Below are 13,114 nucleotides of genomic sequence, written 5' to 3'. Positions count from 1 at the left end.
TATTAGGGACAATACCATGTCCAGAACTCTAGTTTCCTGATTCCTAGGTTCAGAGCTCACACATCTGACAAATCATAAGAATTCTCAGATGGGAGGTAGAGAAAGTGATCATATTATAGAATGTAGGAAATCTTGGAGTGATTGTCATTCAACTATTTTGTCACTTTAAGTAAAACAGAAAATCTTTCTTCCTTAACAATCCTCATTTCATAGAATTATATAGCTGTCAGAATAGGAGGGAACCACAGAGTTAGATAAAACTTTTATTTTATAAATGAAGAAACTGAGCCCTGGACTACTGATGATGAAATCTCTCTCTTTCTCTTCTTGGTCGAGAGGTAGTAGGCTATGGGTTTGCCATAAGGAATACATTATCAGACATTGTAAATATATACATTTGTTTCATTTACTGTATTTATTATAAGAAAGAAGCCTACTGAATTGTTGGAAATTACTGAGAAATGGCAGAAATTTTTTAAAGCATCTATAAAACATAAAAGAAACTAAGGCTTAGAAAGCTTAAGTGGTTTTCCCTAAGCCATGCTATTTGGTGGGACAGCCAGAGTTGGGACCCATATGTCTGCCATCTCCCAACTCTCATAACGTCTTTCTTCTTTCACCAGAACAAAAAAAAAAATAATAATAATAACTAAACCTTCCTGCTTCATACTTCCCAACTCCAAAATCACCAGAAGAGCAATCCAATTTAAATCATGAAAAAGGTTATCCTTTCCCACCTCTAGAGGGCATATGGTGAATGCATGAAAATAGCAACAGAAAAATCCAGACTTGGACAAGTTATATTCTCACATCAATCTCATTCACAACAAACTACTGGGTTTCTCAAATAGGAGACAGAGATAATGATCACACTGTATAGCTAGAGAGTATGAGCTGTTCCCCACTGATTCCTTTGCCATAACAATATTTATTAATTTCCTATTATATTCAGACAACTGTGGGCCCATCAAAAAGTATAAGATATACCCAGTGCCTTAAAGGAAACTTTCAATAAATTAAGGAGAAAGGACAAATCAAGTTTTTTTATTTTTTAAGATGGCAGTATATGATTCAACCATTCTGGAGAGCAACATGGAACTATACCCAAAGGATTATCAAACGCTGCATCCTCTTTGATCCAGCAGTCTTTCTCCTGGATCTGTATCTCAGAGATCATAAAAAAAGGGGAAAATTACCCACAAGTGCTTTTTGTAGTGACAAGGAACTGAAAACTGAGTGGATGCCCCATGAGTTGAACAATGGCTGAATAAATTATGGCATATGAATGTCATGGAATATTATTGTTCTGTAAGAAATGATCAGCAGGATGATTTTTAGAGAGGACTGGAGAGACTTTCATGAACTGATGCCAAGTGAAATTGAGTAGAACCAAGAGATTCATTTGTTGTTGTTTGCTTGCATCTTGTTTTCTTTCTCATTTTTTCCCCTTTTGGATCTGATTTTTCTTGTGTAGCAAATTTGTAGAAATATGTATATAGGGGAATTACTTGTTTAAGATATACTGGATCACTTGCCAACTGGGGGAGAGAAGGAAAAAAATTGAACACAGGGTTTCATAGGGGGTAAATGTTGAAAATTATCCATATATATATATATATATATTGAAAATAAAAAGCTATAATTAAAAAAAAAAAAAAGAAATGATTAGCAAGATGATTTCACAAAAGCCAGGAGAGACTCACAAACTGAAGTTAAGTGAAATGAGTAGAACCAAGAGAACATCGTACACAACAACAACAAGATTATACAACGATCGACTCTGGTGGACTTGGCTCTTTTCAATAATGTGGTGATTCGGGACAATTCCAATGATCTTGTGATGGGAGAGCCATCTGTACCTAGAGAGAGGACTATGGGAACAGTATGAATCAAAATATAGTATTTTCACTTTTTGTTGTATTGTTTGGTTGTTTTTTGTTTTTTTTCATTTTTTTTCTTTTTGATCTGATTTTTCTTGTGCAGCATGATAATAACTGTGGAAATTTGTATAGAAGAATTGTACGTGTTTAACATATATTGGATTACTTGCCATTTAGGGGAGAAGGTGAAGGGAAGGGAGAGAAAAAAAATTTGGAACACAAGGTTTTGCAGGGGTGAATGTTGAAAATTATCTATGCATCTGTTTTGAAAATAAAAAGCGTTAATAAAAACAAAGAATATAGAAAAAAATAAGCAAACATGACAGTATAAGACAGGTTGATTACCACATGAATTCTACTGATCAGTATTTCTCACAATGTGTTCCAAGAAACCCTGGTGGTTCCATGATGTAAACAGGAAATCCATTGGAAAATAAGAATATTATATTTTCCCCCTAAAATACTATGCCCCCTTCTCTCCTCTATAACTGCCCCCACTGCGGTGCAAGCTATTATCACTTCATATTCATCATCTGATCGATCTGTCTTAAGTGTCTTCCCATTCCAGTTCTATCCTCTACTCATCTATCAAAGTTATTAAAAATTACCTTCCTTAAGCCCACATCTGACAGTGTCAGCCCCTATTCAATCAATTTTTCTCCTCCTCTCTATGTACTCTATCTAGTGACTTCGGTCATCTCCCGACTATACATTTTCACTGGCTGAATTCCGCACCTAGAATTTTCTACCTCCTGGCTTCCTTAAAATCTCAGCTAAAATCTTTTTTAACCATAGGTTTTTCCTGACCCTCCACCCCCATAATGCTAGAGCCTTTCCTCTGAGATTATCTTGTCTATAACTCCTTTGTACATAGTTGTTTGCATGTTGTATTCCCAGTTAAACTATTAGTTCTTTAAGAGCAGGGATTGTCTTTTGCCTTTCTTTGTATCTCCGGGACTTAACATGTTTGACACAGCACTTAATAAATGCTGACTAAGCAAAATAACTGTTTGAATATGTATACTTATTTTGTATTTAATTTATACTTTAACATATTTAACATGTATATTGGTCAACCTGCCATCTGGAGGAGGGGGTAGGGGGAAGGAAGGGAAAATTTGGAACAAAAGGTTTGACAATTGTCAATGCTGTAAATTACCCATGCATATAACTTGTAAATAAAAGGCTATAATAATAATAATAATAAAAGCTAATCAAAATAATAAACAACTGTATAACTTCACAGTTACAAAATATAAAATTTTAAAAAAATGCTGGCTAACTTGTTGACTTATTTCTTTCGATTCTAACAGGAAAGGAATATCAGTCCAACATCAGTTTACCCAACTGTCACTCATTCATCTCAAAAGACTAATCAAAATTGTTTTGATATATTCAGCCCTCATCAACTTTACTCACATGGCCTAGCATCCTTCTGTCTTCAGCTTTTCACTCTTACTTGTGTGAGTTTCAACAAGGAACATGCATTCCGATTACAGAATTCTCATTGCCAAATGTTCTTTCCCTTCCAATAAATTATTTTGCCTTGTATATAAATATGTATTCATATACGTGTGTATCTGCATATACATGTAATATATGTATTCATACTTATGTGTGTATACAGTTTGCTATTTTCCCCAGGATTTATCTCCATTCATCACTCACAGAATCACAAAATCTCAGAGTTGGAAGGAATCAAAAAAATACAATCTGTATCTGAACAACAATGACTTCTATCATCAATCAACAATTGAGCATCTATCAGGCACTGTACTAAATTCTGGGCAAATAGTTATCTATTTTTGGTTTCAAGACTTTCTTTTAATTGTATAAATATGTATGCTCATATTGTATTTATATAAATATATATATTTACCATGTTTAGCATATATTGGATTACTTGCCATCGGGGGGAGCGGGGGGAAGATGTAGAAAATTGGAACACAAAGTTTTGCAAGGGTCAATGGTGAAAAATTATCCTTGCCATATGTTTTGAAAAGAAAAAGCTTGAATAAAAGTTTTTTAAAAAAGCTTTCTTGGAAGGGGAGCCCACTATCTTCCAAGTCAATACATTCTACCATAGGATAGCTCCAGTTGTTTTCTCCCCTTACTTTAAAAGCCTAAATATTCTTCTTTGGATCTTTCCTTGTTTCCCCTGGTTCTGCCCTCTAAAGCAAAGCAGAAAAAGTTTAATCCATCTTCCATGTGATGAGCTCTGAAACACCTGAAAACAGCAATCATATCCTGCTTCAGTCTTTCCTTAAATCCCATGTCACAACTCAAGGGTCATATACCAGTGTGGTTGCCATATGCCAGCATATAATCCAGTTTATATAAAATCCTTCCTAAAATTTGGCATTCAATAGCAATATCATGATGAGGGAGCTATGAACTGGTTCAACTATTATGGATTCGAGTCTGGAATGATTCAAGAATAATAAATAAAACTACCCATATTTTTGATCCACCAACCACTCTACTGGATATATAACTCCAAGGAAACCAAAAATAGGCATAAAAAGATCCAATAAATACCAAAATTTTCAAAGAAGCACCTGATAGCAATCAATTCACAAGTACACATTAAGCACCTACTATGTACTAGGCACTTTACTTGGTTCTGAAGATAGAAAGACAAAAAGAAGTAAAGTCATCCCTAGCTTCAAAAAGCTTACATTGTATCAGGGGAGACAACCAATATATATGTAGATGGATACCAAGTGCATACAAAACAGATCCAAGGCCATTTTGAGAGGAAAGCAGCTGAGGGAAACAGTTGAGGAATTAAGATAAGTCCTGTGTAAAAAGTGATTCCTGATGGAAACCAGGGATTCTAAAAGGCAGAGGAGAGAAGGGAGCTCATCCTAACTATTAGAAGCAGTCTTGTATGGGGCAGCTAGGTGGTGTAGGAGATAGAGCACCAGGAAGACCTAAGTTCAAATCTGTCTCTAGACACTTAACACTTCCTAGCTGTGTGACCCTGGGCAAGTCCCTTAACCCCAATTGCCTCAGTTTAAAAAAAAAAAAAAGAAGAAAAAGCAATCCGTACAAAGTCGGGGGAAAGGAGTTTAAGTGACACATGAAAGGACCACCATCTATACCATCAGATTTATATTATCAAGTATGTAAAAGTAACATGTAAAAACATGTTTAAAGAGAAGGCAGAAAAAAAAGGAAACAAGCACTTATCAAGCATATACTAAGCATTGTGCTAAGCATACTACAAATATTATCTCATCTGATGCTCATGTAAGTGCTCTCATTATTTCCATTTTACAGTTAAGGAAATGGAGGCAAACATTTAAGTGACTTGCCCAGGTCCATAAACTAGCAAGTATCTGGGGCTGGATTTAAACTCAGGTCTTCGTCACTCCAGGCCCAATAATTCACCATACCACCTAGCCACCTTAGGTTGTCTCCCTTGGTTTGGAGTCAGTTTATGGGCTTTAAATACACAAAAGAGTTTAAATGTATCTTAAAATTAAACTGATTTTAATAAATATGGGAGTGACATAGGCAGACCTGCATTTTGAAAAGATCACTTTGGCCGCTGAGTGGAAGAGGGTCTGGAGAAAGGAGAAATATGGCACAGACAACAAATGGAAGGCTTTTATAAGAAATTAGAGTAAATAAGCGGAAACAAAGTGAACACTGAGATAGAGGTCTAGCAACTATGTCCGAGAGAAATACAGAACCACAGGAGCAATATATACAAGAAAGACAACAATGTAAATTGAAAGATCACAAAGAAAAGCTGAGCTCCAAATCATGAAAAAATCAATCATGATCTCGAAGAACAAGTAATGAAACATATCTCCCTCCTGATGGCAGAAACATGGGGAGCTACTGGAAGAAATCTGTATACACTGTTAAAGCAGATCATTAGATTAGATGTCTGTGCTTAATTGTTTTTCTTGGTTATAAAAGAGGAATCAATCTGGTCAAGAGATAACTACAATTTTTTTTTAATTAAAGCTTTTTATTTTCAAAATATATACATGGATAATTTTCAACCTCCACACTTACAAAACCTTATGTTCTAACTTCTTTTCTCTCCCTTTCCCCCACCCCTTCCCAAGATTCAAATGATTCAATGTGTTAAATATGTACAATTTTTCTATACATATTTATGAATTTTTTTTTAAATCAGTAAAATCTGCTTTTTAAAAAATGTTTTGAGAAAACCAAAATAAATAAATGTGGTACCCCAAACCAAACATAATATTCAAAATGTTGTCAGACCAAGACAGAGTATAGTTCTCACTTCTCTAACTCTGGATCTTCTTCTGCCTCTTCTAATGTAGCCTCAGATTATACTCAGGGTTTGGGGGATTTGTTTGGTCTTTTTTTAATACTGAGTTCGCAGAATATTCAATCTCATAGATCTTTCTCCAACAATCTGCTTTCCTGATACATTTATCTCATATTGTATTTGTGAGATTGGTGTTTAAAACCAAATTTATTCCTTTAAAATTTTATCTAATTAGATTTGGCCCAATATTCTAATCCATGAAGATAATTTTTAATCCTAAATTTTTCATCCAATTTATTAGCAAATTTGTTACCGGCAAATTTGATAAGCACCTTTGTATGCCTTTATCCAAATCATTAATTTAAAAAAATGTTTAAGAGCAAAGTACCAAACACAGATCCCTGAACTGCTGACAACCACTAATACATATTTAAGTTTATTTAATGAGTTCTGAATTAATTTTTGCTATATTCCTTATCTTTCTATCTTTTGTACAAAAAGTGTTAAAATTCTCTCTCATGTTTTACTAAAGTCTTATGTAGATAAGCAATATTTGCAATATTCCTTGGTTCTACTAATCTAGTAACATTGAAAACTGACTCAGTGACCCATGTTAACATCTCAGCTCTGCTTGTCAGCAGAGAGGGAATGCCACTCAGGCTGCAGCTTTCATTATTATCTACTATCTAGAATGTATCTGGCCACCTGTAAAGTAACAATACCAGTAATGGGAGAGGAGCTGAGACAAGATGGCCCATTACTGACTTACCTAAATTGTCCATCTCAATATGAAAATTATCGGGGCAGCTAAGTGGTGCAATAGATAGAGCACCAGCCCTGAAGTCAGGAAGACCTGAGTTCAAATTGGATCTCAGACACTTAAACACTTCTTGACTGTGTGACTCTCTAGGCAAGTCACTTAACCCCAATTGCCTCAGGGGAAAAAATTATCAATCAAAATTGACTCCATGGATAAATGTAAAATATGTTTAGAAGAACTGCACATGTTTAACCTATATTGGATTACTTGCTATCTAGAAATGAATAATGGTCAGAAGGGAGGGAGAAAAATTTGGAACACAAGGTTTTACACTGGTGAATATTGAAAACTATCTTTACAGGTATTTTGAAAACAAAGTTCTATGCTATCTAGGGGAGGGGAAAGGGAGAGAGAAAAACTTGGAACAAGTTTTGCAAAGAGTAAATGTTGAAAACTATCTTGGCATGTATTTGGAAAACTAAAAGCTATTATTAAAAAGAAAAAGCTATTATTGAAAAAAAAAGCTGGCTCCATCTTAAATCTCTTGCTGATCTCTATAGTGAACAACCCTAAAATATATTACTTTAACATTTTTAACGTTATTTTTTTCCAATTATATGTTAAGACAATTTTTAGTGTTCAATGTTTAGTAATAAGATTTTGAATTCCCAATTTTCCTCCCTTTTTCCCTTCCCCCTTTCTAAAGTGACAGGCAATCTGATTATAGGTTATACGTGAACTATCATGCAAAATATATTTCCAGTTATGAAAGAAAAAACAGATCTAAAGAAAAAAAGAACATGAAAAAGAATAAAGTTTAAAAAAAAAAAGTATACTTTAAAGCACATTCAGAGTGAGTCCATCAGTTTTTTATCTAAATATGGACAGCATTTTCCTCCATGAGTCTTTTGTACTTGTTAGGCATATTTTTTAAATAAATTTGTTTTAATTGTCTTTTTCCTGAGTTTTGCCTCATTGATCAGGACAAAAACCTGAATAAATAATTTCCCTTTTAACAGTAATCTTGTCAAAAAAAAAGGGGGGGGGGTTGAATATTCATCTGGCATGATCTATTCTGCTCTAATTTGTTTATGATATCATCTTTTACATCTAAGTCACTCAACCTATTTGGCCATTGTTTTAAAGTATAGTAGAAGAATCTGAGATGATCTATTCTTAAAAGATTAGCTAGGGAACATAGTGGATAGAGTGCTGGATCTTTGTGAGTTTAAATCTGGCGTCAGACACTAGCTAGCATGATACACTCTGGTCAATTCATATAAAAGAACATGAAAAAGAATAAAGTTTAAAAAAAAAAAAAGTATACTTTGAAGCACATTCAGAATGAGTCCATCAGTTTTTTATCTAAATATGGACAGCATTTTCCTCCATGAGTCTTTTGTACTTGTTAGGCTTATTTTTAAAATAAATTTGTTTTAATTGTCTTTTTCCTGAGTTTTGCCTCATTGATCAGGACAAAAACCTGAATAAATAATTTCCCTTTTAACAGTAATCTTGTCAAAAAAAGAGGGGGGGGAGAATATTCATCTGGCATGATCTATTCTGCTCTAATTTATTTATGATATCATCTTTTATATCTAGGTCACTCAACCTATTTGGACATTGTTTTAAAGTATGGTAGAAGAATCTGAGATAATCTGTTCTTAAAAAGTTAGCTAGGGAGCATAGTGGATAGAGTGCTGGATCTTTGTGAATTTAAATCTGGCGTCAGACACTAGCTAGCATGATATGCTCTGGTCAAGTCATATAATCCTGTCTGTGTCAGTTTCCTCATCTGTAAAATGAACTAGAAAAAGAAAATGGCAAACCACCTTCAGTATTTTTGCTGAAAAAACCCCAAACAGACTCATAAAGAGTCAGAGAGAATTGAAAAACAACATTCTTAATAAAACCTAACTGGTTTTCTGTGATCTCTGCTTCCTTTTCCAGATAGATGTTGACAATCCATTCCTTTATTATGTTCTAGAATTTTGACAAGAAACAAAAGCAAGCTCACTGATTCCATTCTCTTTCTGGAAAATCAGAACAACAACTTCCGATCCTACAGCATCTCTCCAATTTTCTTCAATCTTTCAAAAATCACTGAATAGCTGAACAATAATAATTGCCAAATATTTCAGTACTCCTCTAGATAAATCATTTGTCCTGGGTGACTTTAAACTCACCAAGGACAAGCAGGTGCTCTTTTATTTGAGTACCAAATCCCTATTAGTAATTTTCATTCTATCCTTGACAATTCAAAGATTATTCTCATCAAAGAAAGTAAAAATAAACCAAAAGTTCTGGCACCAGTTTTCAATACCCCTACCCTCTCAAAGCAATTGGTTTAAGCTTTATTTGATCATCCTTTCCCCCAACTTAGCTTTCAAAACCTTTTTTATTGGCCTTAGGCTTATTCTGAGCTTTTAGTACTCCTGAACCTATTCTTACAACCATATCCATACAAAAAAGCCTTCCTTCTGTATTCATCTTCTGTTACCAAACTTCCAACAAGGGCTCTAGTATTCCAGTCCAGAATTTGAATGACCTCATTTCCCAACTGTTTTACTTGACCATTCAAAAGCCACTCCCCTAAAAAGTTCATAGACTACTTATAGAAGTTGAGCCAACAACTCTCCAAAGCTAGCAGCAGGAAATGAGTGGTCAAAGAATTAATGCAACCATGGTGACTGAGATTACTAGAATCTAAAACTTTCATGAAGAAAGTTGGGGGGTGGGAGGGAGGGAGACTAGAGAGATGAAAGGGGAGAGACACAGACTTACCACAAGCAAGGTTGAAGAGAGAATCAAGTGGAATTATGTGGAAGCTCTTTTTTGTTGTTCCTAATAGAACTGAGCTGTCCTCCTGGATTCAATTCAATTCAATAAATATTCCAGGAGGAAAAGACTTAACAGGGCAATTCTGGTATTTAGCTTCTGAAGAAAATATATACAAGTCACAAATCTAGTTCTATTCAGCATCAAGTCAGAACCACAAAACTGCCTAAAACTGAGGTTGCTAACTCTATTTTCTCAAAGAACCTTGGCTAAATTTACTTAGCTCTGAAAAGCAGCACCCTAATAAAGCAAAGGGGAAGATAATAAAGCAGAAGTTATCTTCAGTGTCTATCTTAAATAAAACATCTAAGGAAAGCTTTTTTTCATTTTCATCTTAATTTTAATTAAAATTTATATTTTATTTATTTTAATCTTATACTTTTCAATAAATAAAAATATTCTCTCTCTTCCCCCAATTAAAAAAACACACAAAACCCCAAAAACTTTGTAACAAATTAAACATAGAAAAGGAAACAAGTTCCTGCATTAATAGGTCAAAGAATGAGTTCCTAAACTAGGGGTGCACAGATTCAGGACCTGTGAAATTCAATGGGGAAAATATATACATATACACACATATATATATAAATATTACATATATAACATATGTGTGTATATATATATATCTTTACTTCCATTAACATCTAACTGAAATTTATCATTTTCCTCGATTATTTAAAAAACATGATTCTGAGAGAGTCTATAGATTTCACCAGACTGTCAGAGTGGCACATGGAAGGAAGAGGATCCCAGATCTAGGGCAGTATTCTGGTCAATATACTCTATATCCCCTGTGATTAAAGCTTCTGGAAATGTATGCTTCCTTTCTACCTGTTCCTTACATGTTAAGAGTTAACAGTTATTGGCAGTACTGAATAGCCAAACTCCATCTCCCCTTATCAAATCTGCAGCTTCATTAACTAGACAATCTACCTGACTTTAAAAAAAAATGGCTTGTTAGAAAGTCATTTTAAGTGATGAAATGAAGAGTTAGCCTATGAGTAAAAGGAGTTTAACTGCAGAGGCTTGGACATGCCTTGGGTACTCAGAAATCTGGTGACAAAACTACTTTCTAAACCAGGGATTCCTAATCATTTTTGTCATGGACTGCTTTGGCTGTATAGTCAAACCCACAGACCCCTTCTCTGAATAATGTTTTTAAATGTACAAAACAAAACATATAGGATTACAATGGAAATCAATTATACTGAAATAGTTATTAAAACATTTTAAACAACTTTAGAGACCCCAAATTAAGAGAATCAAATTATAGCTTGCATATATAGTTGTGGTCTCTGTATAATCTCATTTCTAGATTAAAGAAATCTTTGGGAACTATGCCTTAAGGTGTTGGTATTTAATATCGTCTTCTCTTAAAAAACAAAAAACCACATTGTTTATAACTCCTCTTCCAAATTTCACTGTATTTTAAAATGTCCTAGGGTCATGAGATAGAAGGGTCACACCTTTAAGAACACACCCACTTAAAAAAACTCTCTTGTGGAGCTGATGTTCAAATCACTAATTTAAATTGCAGGCTCCCCACACTCTTTAGCTGATAAATAGTAACAGTGTATTTTCTTCAATTCAGTCATTGTTCTCCAACTTTCCAAACCATCTGAAGTCAACAAATGGGCTAGAAATGCAAACCAGCCTAACCAATTCTTCCTAAGATTTTCATGGCAACTGCTCTGTGTCCACAGATGTTTACCTTGCTCTTGATCAATGGAAATACCTGAAATGAAAAATGTCCTTGGGCTCCCTATTTCATATTCTTGGGCTAAACTTTGAGCTAAAGATCTGTGGCTGGTTGCCTTGTGTGTGGCTTCTACTGGCACACCAAAGATAAACATAAGCTAACGGGTTTTCTAGTTTTGTTCTACATATACTATCTCACTTGACCTCACAACCCTGTAAAGGAATGACTACAGTACTTGGGGGTTAGCCTCATTTCACAAAAGATATATAAACCTATGATCCTATAAAGAAAATTAAGGGTCAGGCCAATTGACTACTTGGCCAGTCATGCAATTAGGTAGGATTTCAATCCTTAAACATTTATTAAGTACCGACTATATGCTAAGCACTGAGCTAGGCAATGGATTTGAACCCAGGTCTCTCCCAAATCCAAGTACAGACTTGTTTCCCACACCACAACAATTTACAAGTATTGCTGAGATTCAACAATGAATAGCACTTTGTGGGAGATTATTCCATTTCTCTCTTTTCTTCTCAAAAGATGGCAGTTAAGAAATATCTATTGAGTGTTAGTTATTACTTAAATTCCCTCAATTATCTCCTTGTCATGCAGCTGTACTTCAGCCTCCATCTCCAACTCCTGGGATTTGAGGTTCTGATTGGTGAATCTTAACCATTTCTAATTTGACCCATCACTGCCCTTTTACTAACCTCCTGCTTCCAGGAGCTCTGGCTCTAGAAATAATAATCCAATCAACCTACCCTTCCTGGAAGAGAGTCCAAACAATGGTTCTATGGCCCCACATTTGATGCCCTTGACTTCTCTGATAGTACTCTCCTAGTTATGGGACACGGACCTCCCTCCCAATAATGTAAGTTTCGTAAAAGCAAGGGAGGTAATATTTCTTCACACATTCGTTCAAGATTCAAAACTTTAATCTGCTCAAGCCCTAACCTCAGCTCAGAGATCACAATGTGACATTTACAAAGCCTGCTAACAAATGTCTGCAAAACACTTTGCATGCATTATTTATCTCACTTGAACCTCACAACTCAGGTAATATACATATTATTCCCATTCTATACGTAAAAAAAAGCCTCAGAAAAGTTAAATCAATTGCCTGCTTAAGTGACCCAGATAACTGAATGCAAAATTCGAACTCAGGTGTTCCAAAAACCAAGGCAACCATTTTTCCCACACTGCCTTTAAACTTTGTATCTACGTAGGCACCTAATCCAGTGTTCTGCACATGTCGACCTCTTAAAGTCTGCTGAATGCTTGCTTAAAATTAACATCAATAACAGGGAGGGGAGGGAGAAGACGAGAACGGAGGGAGGGAGAGGAAGGCCACGTCGGGATCGGAAAAACGCAGGTGCAACCTACAAGGGAAGGGGCGAATAACCTACCCAGCAGAACAAGCTGCTCCCTGCCCCATCCGCCCAAGTTCTGGCCTCCCAGAGGTCTCTGACCTCCCTATCCCCTCCGCAAGCCCGCACCTCATAGCTGCAGTTTCGAGCCGCTCCCAGGGAGGCTTACAGTCCCGATGGAGCTAGCAGGCAGGTCCGATCCCGGACAGTAAGCAAGCTCTGCCTTCGCCCTCACCCGCCCAGTCCTCGCACTTGCTCAGATTCCCGGCAAAGCCTTTGAAAAACTGAGCGGCGCAAATTTCAATCAGAACCGCT

The 13,114-nt window shown here is 35.5% G+C and overlaps 1 protein-coding gene across 2 annotated transcripts in view; it reads right to left on the bottom strand.

The window, feature by feature from the left end:
* The window catches only part of LOC100927035 (protein regulator of cytokinesis 1-like), a 38,356-nt gene extending 25,242 nt beyond the window's left edge, over positions 1–13,114 (bottom strand). The window contains exon 1 of one of the 2 annotated variants that reach the window (XM_031955620.1): positions 12,929–13,114. In XM_031955620.1, the coding sequence (XP_031811480.1) occupies positions 12,929–12,933 (5 nt within the window). In that variant the 5' untranslated portion in view covers positions 12,934–13,114. The remainder of the gene's footprint in view (positions 1–12,928) is intronic. The other variant, XM_031955619.1, reaches the window with a different exon arrangement.

The sequence above is a fragment of the Sarcophilus harrisii genome, chromosome 2, assembly GCF_902635505.1.
Source record: "Sarcophilus harrisii chromosome 2, mSarHar1.11, whole genome shotgun sequence".
Classification (NCBI taxonomy): Eukaryota; Metazoa; Chordata; class Mammalia; order Dasyuromorphia; family Dasyuridae; genus Sarcophilus; species Sarcophilus harrisii.
Note: the sequence above shows the minus strand (reverse complement) of the source record. Positions and strands in the feature narration are given on the sequence as shown.